We start from the raw sequence: 21,593 nt of genomic DNA on the forward strand, positions 1-21,593 counted from the left end.
AAACTGTGTGAAGTTTTGTGCATATGCCCAGGTTCAAAAGAATGGATGATTCACCTCAAGCTGCAGCCTCCCCCCGTGAAAAGTGCTCTTTTAATCCAGAGCAAAGTTTCGCACTCCATCTGCATTTGCCGCTGTGAAAGATCACAGGCGTGGCCTTTCCTGCTCACAATGAATCATGCGATGTGGAGTGAGAGAGGAAGGAAGAGAAAGAACCAAGGAATTAAAATTCTTGATGAGGAGCCTGGTGTTCTCCCTGCTCAATCTGTACACCTCCTGTCTCCAGGCAGGTTGGAGCTAGCAGCACACCATGCTACACAAACAGACAAGCTGCCACCCCTGGCACCGCCACACAACTTGATGTGCCATCACAGCCGGCATGTTCCCAGAGCTTGTTTTTATATTTGTGCAGCAACATGGGGGGACTTCTGCATAGTTAGTTTTAATGTGTGTATATTTAACCTTTTTTTTTTTAGTTGTCTTTAGCTTTGAATGTTGGCAGGGAGCTGTTGTCAAGTACAGTTGAGTTTCTTAATATACAAATCCTGTGGCGCTTCTGGTCATGCAACAGCAGAGTCTCACCATAGTCCCCATATGCAGACCACTGACTGAGCTAATTCGCACATATCATGCTGTATTACAAGAAAGATCTCGGGTTTTACTGGTTGTGTGGGTGAAACACATACTCTGTCTGGGTTGCACGTCTTTCAATCACGTGTTTATTTTCAAGATGACACATTTTCTCCTCTGTAGTGAGTTATATTGCTGCAGACGCAGAGCAAAGTACATACAATTATATGAGCAGTGAGTACACATCTCTGCTGGTATCACCCTGCAGACAGGATGTGGGGGCGGAGGAGGTAGTTTCAGTTTGACTGAGTTATCTCTTCAGTCACACCTTTTCTTTGGATTATCAGCTCCTGGGCACCCAGACTCCAGGTGAAATTCTCTGCACAGAATAAACTCAGAGAGGCAAGAACCTCAACCATGAGTTATTTTCAATGCATTGTCTCAGGGAGAGTACAGTACAGTGTGTGAGAGATGGAAGATGAGGATGAGGGGGTGGGTGGGTGGTGTTACCAGGCGCTGATTGGTGCACCCAAGCTAGACACACTCAAAGTCTAGAGCGTGGGAGGCTCTGCGGGCTGGAAAAGGGTCTATGCTCCACTGAGGTGTGTGGGCATCGCGGACTTTGAGATTCAGTGGAATTAATCCACAGAAAAAGAAGGAGAGATGTGGTCAGCCGCAGTAGTGGCCCTAATCGCACGGAGGCCTGTGTATGTTTGCGTGTGTGTGTGTGCACCCCTCTTCCTCCATGCCAAGCCCCAGAAGGCAGGCTGAAGGGCCATGTGATGCCACCCACTCTCGAGTGCAGTGCATGGCAGGGCTGGCGCTAGATCCTGTGGAGCGGGTGGGATGAGCTCAGATATTGGAGGCTGGCACTGGCTGAGAACAAGGCTTAGCTATGGGAGGTGGGGAGGGGGTTGGCATTACCACTCACTGCAGCAGAAACATCAAAGGCAGCAATCCTGCTTAAAACACAACAGCACTGTAAATACTGTCAGGTAGAGATGCTTACAGTCTTGTTGATGAGTATAGTTGATGAAAATAGCGCAAAGAGGATCTAAATACTCAATTTATATACCCATGGATATGCATGTTTTAATCTCACCTTCTTAATGAAGCAACTGCTAACTATAAAGATCAATATTTATGAACTAATGTGTTATTTTAAGGCCTGCAATGGGCTCTATTTAAAGGAAGAAGCGGACACATGCATCTGAAAGAGAACTAAAAGCTGGTTAAGAATCACTGTATCTGTATCGCGCTGATTTCAGTACGCGTGTGCGTGTTCAAAATGAGTTGAGTGAATTTGACAACATGGAGGCTGCGCTGTACTGTTGGAGAGGATGAGAGGCCTGCCAAATGACTGCTGTATGCCTGATAGAGCTCTTTGTTGCCTCGAAAAGCGAAGGGAGGTCCTTCATGCAAATTCAAAGGAAATTCTGAGAAAAGGGAATCCAAGAAAAGCAGACAATGCACTCTGTCTCATTCAGTGCTTGTTATGGAAGACGCAGGATACAAGAGCTCGGGATATATTGCTGCGAAGAAAGAGGCCCTCTGTGACGAACATTAGACATCACGTGGAGATGTAATTCATCCACAAAACTTAACAAGTCATTCCATATTATTAGCAGCTGCAGTCCACAACTGTGACCTGAAGCAAGGGGCAACAGTTGGAGAAGTGAGTCTAACCCACATTGTCGTCTCTAGCAGCCCAGTCACGAGATTATATACACTCAGTCAGAAGTATGCAACGCGTCCCACACATAACAGGCTTCTGCCCACAGAGTAAACCCTCCCCTCACTCTCACTCCACCAACTCAGCCTGCTGCTTTTGTACAGACAGTGGACACTTGAAAAAGCAAAGACTAATTTTACCTCAGCTTGTACTTGTAGCTTGTTTATTGAAATGGACAAACCAACAACCCTGAAAGATGCTGATCTTTTTGGAGCTCATGAGTGTATTTTAGAGTTGTATTAGTATATTTATACTTCTGTTAGTAGTTATGGGTCATTGTTTCTGTCCACACTTTTTAAAATCTGTGGGTGTTTTATGGTTTAATAAGTCTACAGGCCGGTTTGCAGCTCTGTAAGTCTGGACAGTGTCACTTTGAGCTCAGTGATAACATCAGCATGTAAACATGCTCATGTGGCACAGCTGAAGTTAGATCAGTTAGTTCATCTTAGTTGCACCATCTTAGTTTAGCATGTTAGCATGCTAACACTTACTAATTAGTTCTCAACACAAAGCACAAGTGTGGCTGAAGGGAATGTCATAGTTTTGCTTGCGGGTATTTGGTCATAAACCAATATTTGATTTAAGTTTGATAAAATAAATTGTCATTGTAATCCATCTAATTGCTTTTGAAATATTTCAGGCTGATAAAGGTGGGCTGAAAGATCCCATAGCAACATACAAAAAGGCTAAAAAAGTAAATAACATTTAAAAAGGACTTTCTGTATTCTAACAATCATGGCTCTTTCTGCGAAATCAGTGATGATAATCTGACTGGAAGCCTTTGGAAACAGCTTTTAATGCACTCGGATGAAACCCTTCTTACTGAGCTATTCTCATGCGAGGCTCCTTTTCTATGCATTAGAAGATTAAATTAAGCCTTGAGTAAATTAATCCATGCATACCTATGGTGACCAATACATGACTAAACCTCCCTGAATATGCTCTGAATCACATTTATGTGAACTTTGATACCATTTGTCTCTTTGTCTCGATGTGTGACAAGCCGTCACTAGATCTAACTGTTGTAGGGATGGAGAGGACACTTCACATGAATACACTTGCAGATTTTTTGCTGCTTTTCAAAGGCCTGTTTCGCTGCTCGGCGTCAATCCTCTTGCCAGTGAGCGAGCATCTCTGGAGGAATAAAGCAGAGTTACAACTCTCTGTCTGGAATGCTGCCCTACTTGGCAGTTCACTCCAAAGAATCTCAACTCTGTAACCTCAGACCAATTTTGGTGGGAATTTTCCCCTCATTCAGTTCTGTCTCATTCAATAGGCTGACCCAAGATTAATTACCTTTTTCCATTAATGCTGAGTGTTATAAATCAGAGTGTGTCCTATTCTAAAAAAAAATCAGAGAGCCTCTTAAAGGAGCACTGCACTTATTTTACACAAGGATCAGTTTATTTGTCAAGCTTTGTCTAGTCTGACAAAATAACCCTCGTGATGTCATAGTGATGTCATGAGGGTTACCTTATTAACAGCTTCCAGAAATTTCAATTTTTATGGAAGCTGTCTGCAAATTGAAGGCATGTAAAAGACATCACTATTTCCCAAGAAGAAGGGGTCCACTGATACTGACTGCTATAGAGTTGCGTTATGGGAAGTCTAGGACCCAACCATTTTGGAGCTTAACCCATATTAAGTGACTAAAAATTGGGATTTTTTTTGCCTCTGCTGCAGTTTGCAATTCAGATATTGTAAAAAAAACCAAAACATTATTTTAGGATTTAGTATCACACTTCCATAAAGGTTAGCAGAAAAAAAAAATTGGTGCAGCAGAGGCTGAAATATCTTTGCTTTTAATTCCTATAATGCAACTTAATAATATTTTTTAATAGACCTTCCCTGCTTGTTAAATAACTCATCTTTCTAATTCCATGCTCACAGAATTTTTTTAAAACACAGATTTTCTGTCAACTGGTTGAAGTCTTGAGTCTAGCTCAAGACAACACTGATGATCACTAGGGTTATTTCCTCGGGTTTATGATTATTCTCACAGGCTGAGTAGTGCTCTCCATTGTGGGTAAAATCTTTGGAGTGCCTCTTTAATCTGTCTTAGGCCCCCAGCGTTATCGAAATGCAATACTAATGTGCTGGAGTAAGGATCTTGGGTAACGCTAAGCACTGATTACAACTGCCAAAATAAAACGCAGCTCTTCAAGTAGTGCTTGTAGAGCTCCCTGGATTCTTATGACATACCTGAAAACTCCCAGAACACAAGTACTGATTAAAAATATTCCTTAGCCTAAAGATAAACAAAACAAAAATGACGCAGACACACCATGTTTGTAACAATAAACTATTTTTTTTTTTCATATTTACATCTGTACCTAATGTGCAAATTAATAATTTAAAGTAGTGTAAAACTCTTAAAGGAATACAAAATCATATCTTACAGTTCTAACATGGTGAGAGTCCATGAACTGGTCACATAGAAACAAAGAGGAGCAACACTGCAGTGTGTACAGGAGAGAGACAGAAGCGAACCGAGAGAGCAGTGGACATCCTTGGCCAGGACACACTTAGTTAAGGACAGCATGGTACATTATCCAAGCATCACCAGAACAAACAGCAACACAAACACTGCGTCTTTACAGTAGTCATGTTGAATGAGCAGAAAGCACTTGGAGGCCTGGGGTTTTACAAACCCACTGATTGATTAAAGCACTGATGATCACAAAGGCTTGAGGTGCTCTTAGCAGCAGGTGCTTCTTTTAACGGCCTCTAGATATGGAAGAAGAACAGACAATCTCACACTGGATCGGTGACACATCTATACTGCAGGTCACCACATAGTGCTAGTAGCATGATTGCACATCGTGTAGTGTGTGTGTAGGGGGGGGGAAAGACACGTAATCACACTTTGGACAAATACGCATCGGCCTGCTCTCACTACCCCCAGTTCTCATCTAACATATTTACCAAATAGAGGAGTTACCAGGCGACTCAGAGAAACACACCATAAACACTGCATATTTGAGAAGCAATTTTGTCCTATGCACATTGTTCAGTGTTTGGCACAAAAACATTTTGAAATTTGAATCAATTTTTTTTTTTTCAGAGAAGCCAGTTTGGCAGTGCTTGTGGTCTTTAGTAGGTTGACTATGGGCAAAAATGTGAAATGACATCTTTACACAATATTTTGAGTCCAATTCTGACACAGCAAACCCTTGTATCGTGGTAAGAACAAAGGTACACTTAACAAATGAGATAGTTTTACATTTCATCCTAGTCAGACATTACAATCTATAATGCTTACACATTTTAATTCCCGTAGTTCAAATTGTTTACAAAAGCACACCGTGACAATCCTTTACAATTTACAAGACACAGTTAACCTACAGTAACTATATTATCGGTGCATAGACAAAATTGGGAGAGGGTGTAGCGAAAATCACCAATTTATTGCTTTAAAGTCTAATATTAATCTCCCATTAAATTTATTCTGATTGCAAAACAACTACAAATTTTCCACAGAGATTTTGAAGAACCAAGCAGAGGTATTGCATTCAAACTGATTAAAAGAGCTAAAATGTTTCCTCCAGATAAGATGCAAATCTTTTGAACCTTTGAAAAATAAAGAACTTTCCCTCACGTAAAGAAAGTTACATCAAAGAGATGACTTTTACTCTAAAACAAGTAAAAGACTAAATTCAATGAGACAGAAATAAAACAAAGTAGCACAATATCTGGCCAAAGCTGCTCACTGTTTCAAGTTCGGCTTCCCCCATCATAAAGTAATAATCTTTACTAACAAGGGGAGGGTGACAGGAATACAAGAGCATTCTTCAACAAAATAGGAAAATGTTTGCCATCATGTTATTCTAAATGCAGAGTGCAGATGGTGTTGTTCCCTCAAGTCTCCTGCGGCCTTGCTGACAAGTGGCTTAAGTGGCGGTGATGGCTATGCAGGCCTCTGCACTTTGCTCTCCCTCTCCCTGCGTTTCAGCTCCTCTCTGTAGCAGTAGGAGCAGTAGTTGTCTGTCTCTGGCCTACCGTAGAAGGAGCAGTTCTCCCTCTTGCAGCGGCGCTGCTGAAAGCAGTACAAAGGGCTTCCAGAGCTCCGCCCTTTGGTTTTTTCTTGGTTGAGCCAGGTGTGAGACGAGTTGTCCTCATCAGCAAACTCCAGGCAGTCCTGAATGTCTCCCGCATCAAATCCATTGGTGTAGGTGTGGGACTTGTGTTCACCAGGCATATTGTAGGACAGCGTCTCTAATGTGTTAACGGTGCGGACCCCTGACAGGCGAGCAGGGCTGTAACTCTGGGATGAGAGTGAGCGGTTCTGCTGGGGGTAGGTGGCACATGTCTTTAGGGTGCCCACCACAGGCTTATAGGGGTCATCTTGGAAGATGGAGGATTGCATGTTGACATCTTGTATGTGAATTACGCTGTGCCTCTGGATGGGCGGTGTATGGCTGTAGTGGGCAGACACAGGAACGGGCCCAGGTCTCTTAGCACCAATACTGGGGGAGGAGTAAGGCGCAGGGGCTGGGGCTGGGTGGGAGACATGGTGGGGGACTGTTGGTGGTGTAAGGGGAGGCACTGGGACAGAGACAAGGGGGGCTGCAGGAGTGGGACTGTTCCTGCCCTGCATCTTAAGACCCAGCGGGGGCTGTGAGTTGTGGTTGTGGTTGTAGGTGTGGGTGTGGTGGGGCAGGACAGGAGAGCAGCTCTCTGGAGGCGAGCTGTCCGATCTCTCCCTCTGGAAGACACTCTCATGCTCAGGCTTCTTCACAGCCACCTCATTAGCGGCAGGGGGCTTCTTCTCTGCCTCCTTCCTCTTCTGCTCCTGCTCCTGGCTGAATCGCTCTTGAGCATTGGTCAGATAGTAGCTGATCATCTCCTCGTGGAACTGGTGTCGATGGCTGGTGAGCAAGAGGCCTGCGAAAATGAACTTGCGCTCCCCCTGCATGGCGGCCCGCAGGATGTTGAGGCTGAGCTTGACATCGGTGCTGTATTTCCAGTTTTCCATGGTCTTGTCCCCTGTGACTCTCCCTGCACTGTCCTGTCTCTCGGTGGGGGAGGAGCTAGAGGGTCTGTCTCTGTCTGTAGGAGAGGGACTAGTGGCCTTCTCAGAAGAGGTGGAGCTGGCTGACTGACCCGACTCCTCCTTACTTCCCTTGGTTGTCTTAGACTCCTTCTTCTTTGCCTTTTCCCCTCCATTCTCCCCATTACGACCTGAGCCAGAGTTAGATTTGTTCATTTTGCCGTGCACGAGGCCACCCAGACCTCCCATGTTCTTCTTCAGCTTGATTCCCAAGGTTTTGCTGAAGCTACCCAGTTTGTTGGCTACAGAATCAGCCCGGCTCTTGTCTTTGTCCTTGCGCTGCTTGTCTTTGTCCTTCTCCTTGCTGGGCTTGCCCGTGTTGACGTTAGAGTTGCTGCCGACAGACTCACGGTCAGAGTCCATGGACTCAGCTAGAGACTGGACGTCCTCACCTGCAGAGGCTGTGGGAGACTCTGGCTGAGCCAGGGGAGCCTGCACAGAGACACACAAGCACACACAGCAATGAAGAAAACACAGACCATAGCGGAAGCAATGATGTCTCTGGGGACAATTTCATGACATTTTGATTTAATGGATCATTCAAAATCAATTTTTTAGTTTATTAGTGGAGAGTTTAAAAAGATTTCCAGTGTATCCCAGACAAATTCACACACACACAAGAACTTAGTTGCCTCTATTTTGAAGATTCATAATCAGTAAAAAAATAAATGTCTGAGAATATTGCATTCTGACAGCAAATAAAGCTGATTGATTGGACTCTGTGGTTTCGAGAACATCTGGAATGTATGAGTCTCTCCAGAGATGAATAAACCATGGCAAACAAGACACACATGCAAGAAAAAGTTACCCTTGTTTCAGATGGAATTCGAATCCATGTTACATTCATGTAGTTGTGCAGCAGGTTAAGTTTGGCCTCCAGGGACAAGATGAGACTGTGGGAGAGCAGGTTCACATGATTAAAAACAAGCAGCTCACCTTTGACCAATGATTGTGGCATATACAGTGAGATTATGGGACTAGCATAACAATTTTTTTTAGAAGTTTCTGAATTTGAAAACTCTGCAAACATATTTGGGGAGATTAAAAAACCTGACACCCGATGCTATTCAAAATGCATAAAGTAGGAGCCCTACATAAACAGTGCCTGCAATGCATTAAGAGTAATATATAGAGGAGGTATTAGCAAGTGGTTTGAGCATCTTTTCTCTGTATACTTGCATTGTTCATGCTGCAGCTGGTTGGAGGATAAGCTAACCCCCTGACTGGCAGGAATGTGAAACAGAAACCCTTACATAAACTCTTTGCTAAACTCAGAGGGTGTTGCTGCTTTAGTGAGGCCATTCCTCCGAAACCCTATGCATGACTGACGTGACTCACAATTTGTTCTCTCTCTGCTCACTCTTTGAAGTAGACTGAACCTGCAACTCATAATCAAAGTTAAATCCCCCACATACAGCCTTGTGTGTAGAACAGCAGAACTGCCTTGGACAGCAGTTTTCATTTTCTCACCCTTTCCTGGGGCTGCTTTCCTGGTCAGTGCCTCTGTCTGCTTATGTTGATAAGCATCGACACCCTGTGATATACTATACAGGACTTACTTGGCAAGCTTGGTGTTATCATTGTCGTCCCTCCCCCACTCCCAGTCCCTGCCAGGGTCCACGGCAAAATGGAGCGCCAGCAGCTTGTGCTCTGAGTCGGTCAGAGGGATAACAGCTGGAAGAGATGAGATTATCAAAAGGTTAGTTTGGTCTGGCTTTACCACCGGAGACTACGCCACAGGCCACCCATTCTCCTTCAAGACTGTCGTGGTGTCAGAGCTAAAGGGACACCATAATGGCACACTATGATAATGCCACGTTAATTATCCCTGATGCCTGTCAGCGTGGGGTAAAGTATACTGATTCTATCTGCCATCCATTTTTTAGGCAGAGAAGTGACTGTGACCAGTGAGTGTCAGTCAAACTGACTCATCCAGACAGAGAGGGTTCAGTGGTTGCTTCTTTTATAACACAGACAGTCCGTGGTTCTCTGAGCTACTGTCCTGGCCTGTCTAGTCAAGTGTTACAACTTGGGTCATAGCTGTTCTGGAGCTTTCAGTTGTATCATATGATACAACTGAAAGTTCATTGTTTCAAAGTTCAGTAATGAACTTCCAGTCCCAACTTTGAACTACCATGAATGAGATGTTCTGAGAAAAAAAGTAGAAAGTTGAACATCTATTATTGATTGACAACTGCTGCTGAAGGTTATTGTTTTCATGGACACAAGACACTAAATCTAAGAGCGATACAAAGGTAACTGGACTTGCTTGAGGCGCTTGAAGATGTTTCACCTCTCATCTGACTCTTCAAGAACCTGAAGCAAGTCCAGTTGCCTTCGTATAGCACTGAGAAATACTCTGACCTGGACGACTGACCTTCACAGACTAAGCTAAATCACTTTGTTTGGAGATCAATCCAAAGTGAATTGTAATTATCCCATGATGCATAGGGAAGCTGTGCAGGCACAACAACTATGTTGCGTCAACAGTGAACTAGGAAGTCTTCTTAGTGATGAATGTTTACAACTGACTGCTTGGGTCATAATTTTCATGTTTGTCTTTGTTTTCTCTACCAAATAAGTTTGGCTTTTTTCTGGGGGTGTATTTAAAAACAGTTTCTTGGCCCGTGTGTCGATGTCACTGGGTTCCCAGACCCAGGCTGTACTAAACTGGAACTGTCTCTCAGCTATCAATAGAGGAAATGTTAGTCTAAACTTGGCATGATAAGACTGCTGCTTAGATTTTTATTGAACTGAGTGGTTCTACAGCTGATCAGGACTGTACATGACAATTAGGTTTAGTAATAGAGTGCAATCAGACACAGCAGTACAGGATAAGCAGGACTGCTGAAATAATTTCATTCATCCTCCACTGATATGATCAGCAACTTACAAGCAGGAAGAGATTTTCAACACTAATCACTGGACACTGAACATAAAACAGACACCCACCCGGGCTTCCTCTCGTGGGAGGCGTGCTCACCGTTTGTGCATGGTGCGGGCGTGTACGTGCTTGTGTGTGAGTGCGTGGCTGCCTTTCAAAACAAAGGGTGTAAGGAGGACTAGCTAGACCCCACTGGCCCACATGACAGCTCTCCTCAGGCTACCTAGTGTGGGGGCTGTTGTCCACATGACAGCAGAGAGAGGCAGGCTGTTCAGGCCGAGGACATTCCAGCCTTCACTGTCAGCCCCAGATGGAAGATACAGTCTCCTCCCTGCCTCATCAATTCTTCCACTGCCAATAGGCTGCGCTGCTCTGCAGGCTTCATAGAGACAGTGACACCAGCAGCAACTGCTTATATCCCTGATGAAACTGCAGGTCAAATCCTGACTCTGTCCCTTCTATGTCTCTTTTTGAGTCTCTCTGCTTATGTGCAAAAGTACATGATGAAGCATGCCAAGTGTCAAAATACTGGTGCTACATGTGACGATGCCTTTAGTTCTTGAAAGAGATTAAGTGCAGCCACACTGTTCCTAGCATATTTAACACTGTTAACATGATTACTTATTTGTATCTGACACCAGCCACTAAGCAAACAAATTCCATCAGCAGAGTAAACACACTGCATCACTAACAGCAGTGCTGACAAACTAGGTTTGTCCAGAAATCTGTCTTTAAATGCCAAGCTTGCCTTTGCCTCATACCCACACATTGCAATGCATTTCATACCATCTACCTAAAAAAAAAAAAAATGGAATGACTAATACCTGCAGTCACAGAGTCAAACAGTAATAAGAGTATTGGCATGGAAGCACTGAAAACTGGGAAGGGAAAAAAAGAGGTTTTCTTAAAGACGGGTCTTTCGTAGAACACTCCAGCCCAGAAAAATTCAGTCATAATCACAAACACACACACGCGCAGACAGAGAGAAGACAGTGAACCAGCTCCCACTCAGTTCCCACTCGGGTCATGCAGCAGGCAGCGGAGGTCTGTGAGGTGGCGTCCTGGCTCCCACGATGCAGCTGTCCTCCTTTCTCCCCATTCCAAAGTGCTGTGTGTGTTGTTGTTCCCACTTGGGCACGTTCCAGATTCAGAGATTCAGCACTGCCAATTGAGCTCTGGGGGACTAAAGGGTGCTGTAATGTATTTACTATCCCTGTTGGCAGCCTTGTTTTGTTGTCCTTGAATGACCGATTCCCATAGCTTATGCATGGATGACATCATAGCCCTCTGTGGTATGCGAGCTGTGTACTCAGCAACACAGGCTGCCTCGCCTTGCTCAGTTTGCATCTTTGATTGGGGGAGATTCAGCCAGAGAGAAGGGGGAGGAAACTTGGGTGTAACCTGTGAGGAAACAGCTGTTGGAAAGGAGCTACATAACCTTTCTAAGCATTACACATGATTTAACTGGACATAAATATCTTTGTTTTGTCTTCTTTTTTATTTATTTTGTGCAAAATGAGCACCTCATGTATATGATGCCATGTGTCATGAGAGCAGAATGAGTGAAGTCCCCCTCCGCTTTTACTCCCTTCAGAGAACAAAGTCACCCATTACAAGCTTTAATTCACAGCAGGAACACTGAGCCAATGTTTCCTCTGTTTTGCGATTCAAGAACAATTTGTACTGTCTGGAAAATGCACAAATTTGAATTCCTGACTTTGGTCACTCTGCACAGCTGCAGATTTAAAGGGCCCAATTCACCAGGGTAAACAGCAGTCATGCATATAAACAAGCCCGAGCTTTTTTGCCACAGATTTTAACAGCGGAACCATGGTGGTAATTACAAGAGTATCACATTTGAAGTCACACATAAAACCACAACAAATAAAAATTTAATTCTGATTGCCATGTTGATTTAATTATGCAGACTGCACGGTGAGTAATGCACTGGGTGTCCTTAATGGATAGAGAGGTGAAACCTTGCCAAAGCTTAATGGTTACACTGTGCTGATATGTAGGTGGTCTTTGTGTAAAAGACGACCATTTACTTCATTCACATGGGTGTCGGAGTGCTGATGATGAGATGCCAAAGAAAACCTGGAAGTGTTTTGGTCTTAGGACCAGAGCTTGAAATAGCTCCAGAGTTTTCCAAAGGGCCAGTTCCACTCACATGTTGTTTAACCACAGGAGCACAAACAAGCTGATAAAAGACATGGTCAGCGGCATCTACTGAGCAGCCAGTAATTATCACACAGCAGGTGAGCAGTAAGTGGGCTGATAGAAAACATACCCATGTGCCCAGGACTCTGGCTTTACCTGACTGTCTTGCCCAGGAAAACCACTTGACTACTAAAAAAAAACACAAAAAAAAACCACAAATAAAAGAAAGTTTTGATCCTCAGCACCAATCCCTGACATCAGTCACCCCTTCCTTCTTGTTTTTTCACCATCCACCATCAATACAGCCCCAGCAGCCCTGCAAGCAGGCCATAAAAGGGGCAGTAGCGTGATGTGTCAGTGTGATTTAGAATCAGGTTACTGGGAGGGACTCTGCTATAATCTTCCATACAGAGGGCTGAAGAAAGAGCCAGTATTCTAACCCAGCCTCTGGCACCTGAACACACACAGGGCCAAAGGCCCCTCGGATGCTCTTCGCTGTGCAGGGGGAAACTGAGAGCAGCCCTCCACCTGAGACGTCCACACAGTGGCCTGACTGTCAGAAGAGAGGGTTGGTTTGTTGGGGCCCCAGCAGCCTGGGACCCTGCCCATATGTGGTGTTGTGGTGAGGACTTAGGGCCGGCTGGGGCTACTCTGCCCTAATTGGCAGTGGAAGATTAGGTCTATCTGTCTGTCTGTCTGACCCTCTTTTTGTCTTCCTGGCATCTGTTGATGCCAGGAAGGAAGAAATGAGCCAGCAAGGCATCATTGTACTTTTTCTGGAAACTGAAAGAACATAACCCAGTTCTAATAATATCATATGATAACATAACACTATACCTCTTTTGAAAATACACACGAGCAGCAGTGGTTTGTATCATTACTGTGTAATGTAGTTCATCACATGACATGCAAATGCACCAAGCTAAGCATACAAGTGTTTTCATAACAACCTGGAGACAGACTGCAGACAAAACGCACTCTGACCCTATCTCAGGACACAGTGTACCAGAATGAAAAAGTACAGTCATGCAGTGGTGTTGTGATCGAGCTGCAGCGGGTGCTTTGGACATAGGCACCATCTGGTGGACAAAGAGAAAACTCCCTCTGCCACGACTGAAACACCCAAGTAAGAGTGGGAGAACTGAGCAGTTATGGGCTGTGGAGTAGGCTGGCTTTGATGTGCCTCTGGTACTAAAGGGAATGACTTCAGGGCAAGAATGGCAGGTTAGTAATCATGTCTGTCTGCTAGTCTGCAGTGGTCATACCCTGACATAATAACTAGGTTGGTGTTTATAGGCCGAGAATAGGACCTTATGTACTCAGAAAAGCACAAAGAGAGAGAGAGAGAAGAAGGAGGAAGACAGAGAGAGGAAGAGAGAAACAGTTTGCGTAAGTGCATCTGTATTTTAGGGTGAGAAAAAGAGACAGAGACAGAGTTGGCTGGCTGCCCACGCAAATGACAAGCAAGTTCCACCCACTGAGTCAGATACAGAAGAGTGCCGTGACTACCAAGACTGGTTGTCAAGGAGATCCTCTCTATTTGTCAATTAAAGAACCTCCGTGTGAGGATTACTCTGACCTCGGAAATAAGCAATGCATCCGGAGTTGGGAACACTGGAATCTGAACGGGCAAAACAAGACAAAAACAAGAGTCACTCAACACAACGGAAAATCAACACTCTCTCGCCACAACCTAACACAGCCGGTATGCTGTGCTCAGCACCATATCACAGATTCCTGTGAAAGAGGCCGAGGAATAAACAGACACACCTACTTTGACAAACTAAATCCAACTGACAGTGACCTCAGAGACAGATATGTAGACATAGAATAACACACAGGGTTGTCAGTCAGTCTGCTGTCCACTTTCCCTCCATGTTGGCCACTCCTTGGTCCCTGCTGCCAACTGGCCAGTTTTAATAATGGATCAAAGGTAATTAGACTGCTGTATCATACATTATTCACCTCTAGCAGGACAGGCCGACCACTCGCCCTCACTCTCGCAGTCTAAGCACTAAGGTAAAAGTGAAGATGGCCTAACTATTGCACATCAGAGGGTGAAACTTTGGATTTTTCAAAGCATGAGGTCAAGCGAACTTTACATCCTAGATTTCAACCTGCTGTGGATGTCACTTGCTTTTTCTGTATGTAGGTGGGTTTGTGATGATGTATGGTTGCTTACCTTGCTCTCGCTGCTGGTCTCTCTGCTCCATGGACACCAGCGCGGAAAAGTGAGCCTGATCGTAGGCCAGGACCAGAGGGGAGCAGTGACAGCGACTCGGGGGCACCTCCAGGGGCAGATACAGCCCTCCAAATGGGATGGGAGCAAACGCTGGAATTCAGTCAGAACCTGGCATTTAGTGTCACTCCATTGTTTACCCTACTGTATTGTAGAGGGTCGTTACAAGTCAGTCTACCTTCTCCTCCTGAGTCTCTGAGCATCGTGTCAGCCACCACCACAATTGGCCTGCGTAACACATGGGCCAGCACAAACACATGGAACTCCTCTAGACTCTCATAGACCGGATCCTCAGAGTTATCCACACTGAAGGAAAAAAAACAAAAACACATGTAACACTGTGGGATCATGGGATACTATGTCTGACAATTCCCTGAATTGGTAATGCCTGGAAACATCTGCGGTCAAAATAGTACATGCATGTGCTAATGATGTGCCTGTGTAATCTAATCTGATCCACTCAGATCCATTTTGCCCTCTGGCAATGATGGCAATGATGTACAAAGATCTATCTGTTCATACATGTGTTTGATGAGAGAGAGGGAGGGAGGGAGGGAGAGGTGGAGAGGAAAAGCAGAGGCAGAGCTCTCAGGCATGCAACCACCAGGGAACCAGAGGATGTGCAACAATTAAGTTGTCAGCCACACAAACAGCCACGCTGCCACATTTACTCTAATAAAGAGCCTCTTAATATGTGAATCCCACTCATCCCATTTAGGGGCTCATCTCACACTAGGACCATCAAACATCCCTAACCTGATTACTGTATTACAGTCAAACCTAATGAGAGGTTAAAACCACCAGACTAAATGAGTAAATTATGCTCTTTAAAGTGATATTTCCAGTGATAGAAGGCTTTGGGAGGGACCCTGAGAAAAACACAGCCAGTTAATGGAAAAAGACAATGTATAGACACTGCTGTTTTCAGTGTTACTGTGACTTCCTGGATGGTTTCATATGTGGTTTGTACGATTTACATTTCATGTAGGTGAATAGCATTTCAGTCTAAAGCAGGAGCATTAAGGAGTTCGTCTGTTCATCATAGCTGTTTCGTTTTTTTTCTTCATTTCTCCACCACATCAGCTGCCATAACTACCGAGTACATGAGAAAGTTCATATGCTTATTACATTGAAAATGGAAACAGAAAACCACAAGGTTTCTGTGCGTAGGAGGAGGAAACCAGAGTTAGTTTCCAATCTGCGTCTGTAGCCTGAGATAAACCCACTCTTACACTTGTTTATAAACTGGGAGGGAGGGAGGAAGGATGGGGGGGGGGGTTGAATCACATCACCTGCAGCAGCTAAAATAACCCACCACTCAGGGGAGGCTGTTATGGAAGAAATTATTAATACTGAAGGCAGCCAGTAGATGGCACAGTCTCACATGTGAGCTTCAGAAATGCTATTAAATCAAAGAAGCAATTTGAAAGAGCAACAGTCCGAGTGGGAACAGTTTGCCTGACAAATCCATCTTAGCGAGAAGGTCACTTTTGTTTTCACTGCGGGCATCCTGCAGCGTTTCAACGTACGAGGCATTAAAAAACAGCAGGAGAGCTGCAATGTGTGATGTGGGATGAAAGCCGCACAACTTGCAGTGCTGCTGTGTTTCATTCTGTCCTCCATCTTATACAATGATTACAGCACAAACACTGCTGGATTCTGGTTAAAGGTATGTAATACGTGTTGTGTCTTGGGAGTCCAGATTGTGAGTGCTTGCAGACTTTTTTTGTGTTGTTTTTTTGTAAATGTGTACAGTTTGAGAGTCAAACAGCTTACCCTCCACTAGTGTTGCCGTTTTTGCTGAGGTGAGTGCGAGGCTCACTGGAGGCCAACTTCAGCAGCTCATTCCACTCTCTCTCCCACTCCTCCTCAGTGTACACCAGCCCTGACTGCAAAACACACACACACACACACACACACACACACACACACACACACACACACACACACACACACACACACACACACACACACACACACACACACACACACACACACACACACACACACACACACACAGAAATGGATATTCTGATAAAACACGTGCTGGTGCTCACCCACACAATCCCTATTATAATTCATTTTCACTATTTCCCTCTGCATCTACAAGGTTATCTCATGAAGCTTCATGCATCTGCACATGTGCAGATGTGCATATTTCTGCTCCTAATAGATGGTTTGAAAGAAGAGGCCGAGAGGAAATATGGATAAATTAGAGAAAGGTTGATGCCATGCCACAAAGGTCCCTGTCCAGACTCAAACTGGGATGCTGCATTTACATGGGTTGCGTCTTAGATCACTGGGCCACCAAGATGCCACGGGCGTTTTTAAAGCATGAGCATCTGCACTACTTCTTTGCCTCAGCTATCTTTGGTGACACAATTTTTCTAATAGATTGGCAAATACTTTAATCCATGAACATCAACAGAAGGGAGAGGAAGTGCAGAGGACTTGGCAGTATTAGCAGCACTGCTACTAATGCACACTTGGTATCATAGAAAGACTATTTTCCTTGCAGCAAAAATCCAAATGTGCAGCCCAGCAAGAAAGCTAAAATCAGCGCTTATTACCAGAGGCTCATCCCTGGATGTATTAATGTGTCATTAGTGAAAGAGGATGTGATGCGTTTAGGAGGTGCAGCGTGCTATGATGGACACTGTCCCAACCTCCTTGTTCTGTTGGGTTTGCTGCCACCTCCACCTCCTCTTCAGAGCATCCCTCTCCGCTCCGCTCTTCATCATGGTGTACAGGGACTTCCTCAGCATCAGGTCTCTGTCATGGAAGCCCCACATCCCTGATCAGCACAGACAAAGAACGCCGTTACTGCAGGTAACTGGAGGTTGCAATTCTTTTTTAAAATACTGCAGATTTTACAAAAAGAAAATATATTACGAGGACATGCAAAACACCAATGGTTACAATTCTTAACGGCATCATAAAGTCATACAATTATGTCGATAAATCATTTGTAGGTGACCTCCGCTCTTTAACTAAAAATGTCTTTCATCACTCATCAAAGGGCCTTAGTTATCTGACTGTCAGTGCAGATTACATTAGCTCCGGTGCCTCTAACCCTCTGCTGCTCCAGCAGTCCTCACACTGGGGAGTCAACCATCTCTTTCAGCACAGACCTGAATGTGCTGCCATCCCCTGAACCCTGCGAACTCTGCAGCTTACAGTTTCCTGCAATGTATAGGTCAGTTTTCTCCCCTCTACCCTCTTTTCCTTACTTCCATTATCTCTCAAATTCTTCTGTACTCACTCCCCTCTCTGGATTCAGCAGCTGTGTCGCAGACTTGCACAGTTGTTCCAAACCAAGCTTAATGTTTAATGCATTTGTTTTTAAAAACTATGATGGACATTATGGGTATAGTGTACACAAAATATACAGTAGGTATATTTATTTATATACTTTAGGTGAGAAGCTCACCTAAAGAGGCAGCGTGCAGAAGGCAGTTCCCATCCCCTGTGGTGGCCAGAGGAAGCAGCTTCTTACAGCTGGTGCACATGGTGGACCACCAGTTCAGCCGACCTGCACACAGGTGCAATATAATAATAAGCGCATAGACTCTGTAGAAAACTGGGAAAGTGAAAAGAGCAAACACATTCATCACATTTTCAATTTCAATGTTCACTTAATCCACGGAAATTTAACACACTGATAAGATTCCAGAGTCAAATTTATTTGGATAGTCCAGTCCAATGTTTCACCATTGATTCCTAACTCAGCCGAACATCTCCCTGCAGAGAAGCATATAATCTATGAAAAAGAAGCCTCCTTGCAAAAAATAAATAAATAAATAAATAAAATGCTGTGAAGAGAAAGGCAATTCATTCCATGAGTGCAGACTCAAAAATCTAACAGAAGCTGTAGGTTAGGAAAAAGGCATTTAAAATAAATGTCCAGCAGTAGGCTAATGAAGTTAAATCAAACTAGTGTCATTTTGAGTTCAGATTATGTCATAATTTTTTTTAGATATCTGAGTAAATCGTGACCATCTTGTAGAAAGAGTAGATAAGTGCCACTTTTCTGTCTGTTAAGTAATGGTAGAGCTGTGACTTCTTCTATCTGTCAGATTGAATTAAAAAAGTATATCACAACTACTTCACAGACACCTTCACTTGTGCATGTGAACTTTGATATTCAAATGTAACGTAATGTCTCTCAGTCGAGTACTGGAGCTGGTACCAGTAACGGCCCATTGAGTACAATTAGCCAACAAGAATAATTAGCCTCGATAGCTGAACTTTGAAGGTAATGATTAGTACAGGCCATATGCTCGCACCCTCAAATACCCAGCAGTTCCCCCTCCCTTCTCCAAAAAAAAAAAAAAAAAAGTCTGACTTTTACAGTATCTCCAGTTTCTGCTCCATCACCGCCCTGCCTGCATCCCTGAGGGAGAAAACGGTGGCTTCACAGCCCAGGGCGCTGCACACTGCTTTACTGCAGGCAGCCTCACTGCTCTGTGCCTGGGCTGCTCTGACTGCATCATTTATTCAACAACAGTAAACACAGAAGAGGCTCTGAATGATTTACCCCACAGTGTAGCTCAAAATGCTGATGTTTTTGAATTTTCCATCCATAGCTTTCAACTTACATATTTAAATACAGTTTCTAGAAGGATGGACTGCCCATCACATCCCAGTGTGTTTAATGATGCTCCATCCCAGAAGGGTCCATACGCAGAGCACATGGACAACCATGCGTAAGATTCAACCACCAATGAAATGAGGCTGTTGTACCTGAATTTACATTTTCTTATTTGCAGAGATTCCTATTTTATAGGACTGTCTCAGCGTGGGCCTTACCCACGGTTAGTGATGCATATCATTTTGATTAGGTTAATGATGCAAGTGCAAAGATTTTTACAACTGTAAATCCTTCACTTATCACTAAAGATACTCCAGTGACTCCTAACCTTCTATAGCTGAGGTATGCTGTCACCCACAACCCACCCACAATTTCAGTACATCCGCACTGATGCCACCCATCATAAATGTGTCCATTTGAAATGATTTTATCTAAATTCCGTTATGACCATTTCTCCATTACTTCTAAATAATAATAAGCTTTTATCCATTACTTTGAACTAATTACTTCCTCTGTTTATTTAGTTCATTTACCAGCTTCAACCTTGCTGCTCGTTTCCAAATATAAAAGTACGGCAGGCTGGGAATCACTGGACCGAATCACTGTCAGAAATGTATCTATAAGACTATTAAAACAGCTTCTCTCTTATTTATGTCATAATGGTTAATTGATCCAATATTCCTCTTGGTTTACTGCACTCAGATCTTGAACACAATTAGGTGAGAAAGGCTTTACCATCTCTGCACTCTCTGTGTGGGAAAGTCTGCTGGAAACTTTACTAACTAGTTTCTCTTCATTATTTCAAAGCTTCAGCTGTGAGATGGATCCCTTTGGGATCCAGCATGCTTTGAATTAGTTGTTGTCATCTTGCTAGTTTGATCTGCTCTGTCTCACTCTCAGTTTCACCCTCTACTTATCTGTCTACATTACTGACTTTCACTGGCATTTCTCATTGCTGCTGCTTTGTTGGACTTCTGCATTTCAGTGTGATCTAAATAAATGAAATGGCGAAGAGCATAAAACTCTGTAACACATCTTGTATCAGCAGTTGGACAGTATTATAACAATATATCACATCCTGCAGTACTCACCAGCCTGCTCCAGAGCCATCATGGTGGACTGCTCTATCAGGTCTCTCTCTATGAAACTCCTGAAGTCCTCACTGTACACACTGAGGTCTGGCAGCTGGAATGTGTAGATGGGCATCTCAAGAGGGAACTGCTCGCTGGTACACTCGCTGGCCACCTGCAGCCGCGCCAGGGAGACGATAGCAGAGCTGGCGTGGGAGATGCCGCGGGACAGACGCTTCTCTAGAGGGGAGAAGAGGGAAGAGCTGATTGGATGAGTGGGAAGCAAGTGAAGACACAGGAAACTGCTGAGGTCACTGGTGTTGGTAATGTTGTGTTGAGGTGGCTGTGCTACCTTGTGCATTGTCCTCCTGCTTCTGTGCACACGGCCTGTCGATCTTGCTGACATGGGTGGGGGAGTCACGTGTCTCTGGCTGCTTGTAGTAGCGGCCCTCATTGAAGACCTGCGGCAGGTTGGCAGTGTGGACCTGCCTGAGCTCCTCGTAATCATTTAGAGCAGCACTGAGGTCCCAGTTTTTACCTGCAGGACACAAACAAAGGTCACAGACACTAGAAATGATAATGATAATATACTGTATATCCAGGATAAACGTTGTAGCTCAACACTTCATTACCGACTGGGTGGTTTGAATGCAATTTTCACCTAGTGTTATGTTCCCACGCAAAAAATTATTGTTTTCCTGGTGCAACAGGACACTGTTCACCGCAGTTTACAGTAAACAGGATTATCTCATGGAGAAAAACTGAGAAACTGCAACTGAGAAGCAGAAAGTGTAGAGGAAACGGAGGGTAAAATCCTGCAGATAAGCCAGACTCCCTCAAAGTCACTGATGAAAACAATCAATACACTTGGTATTTTGATAATCTTATTTGCAACAAGATTTTTAGGATTACTGTTTAAGGATTATTATGTTGATGACATACTGATGAATTCCCAGATCTCTACAAATTTAAACTCCACTATAGTGCTATATAATATATAATATAGCCCCTATGGAACAGTGCCATACAGTGCTTTTGTCTGAGTAAAACATTTTGCATCATAAGGTGAATAACTGGAGGTTGAGGTTAGGTGGTGCCACAAAAAATGAAGATAGTGAGGGGAGACAGATCCTGTTCTAGAGTGACAGCAATATCCTGATGGGCAGGAGGGACCCACACACACACACACTGGTAACACATGCACACCATGAACACACCCAGAGAGAGACACAGTTGTCTCCTCTGGATGCTGTCTCCAACAGAAATCCCTTCCAGGTTGAAGAGACACAAGTCACGCCTC

At 44.1% G+C, this 21,593-nt stretch overlaps 1 protein-coding gene across 1 annotated transcript in view; it reads right to left on the minus strand.

Moving 5' to 3' along the window:
- Positions 1–4,587: 4,587 nt before the first annotated feature.
- The window catches only part of otud7a (OTU deubiquitinase 7A), a 37,609-nt gene continuing 20,603 nt past the window's right edge, over positions 4,588–21,593 (minus strand). The window contains exons 4-13 of the mRNA XM_071498826.1: positions 20,646–20,831; positions 20,315–20,533; positions 18,063–18,164; positions 17,299–17,426; positions 16,409–16,521; positions 14,811–14,938; positions 14,576–14,725; positions 8,909–9,023; positions 8,158–8,242; positions 4,588–7,781 (exon numbers count right to left, since the gene is read on the minus strand). Of these exons, the coding sequence (XP_071354927.1) occupies positions 6,207–7,781; positions 8,158–8,242; positions 8,909–9,023; positions 14,576–14,725; positions 14,811–14,938; positions 16,409–16,521; positions 17,299–17,426; positions 18,063–18,164; positions 20,315–20,533; positions 20,646–20,831 (2,801 nt within the window). The 3' untranslated portion in view covers positions 4,588–6,206. The remainder of the gene's footprint in view (positions 7,782–8,157; positions 8,243–8,908; positions 9,024–14,575; positions 14,726–14,810; positions 14,939–16,408; positions 16,522–17,298; positions 17,427–18,062; positions 18,165–20,314; positions 20,534–20,645; positions 20,832–21,593) is intronic.

The sequence above is a fragment of the Trachinotus anak genome, unplaced genomic scaffold, assembly GCF_046630095.1.
Source record: "Trachinotus anak isolate AG129_WGS33_773 ecotype Australia unplaced genomic scaffold, CSIRO_AGI_Tana_v1 ptg000002l, whole genome shotgun sequence".
In the NCBI taxonomy this organism is placed as follows: Eukaryota; Metazoa; Chordata; class Actinopteri; order Carangiformes; family Carangidae; genus Trachinotus; species Trachinotus anak.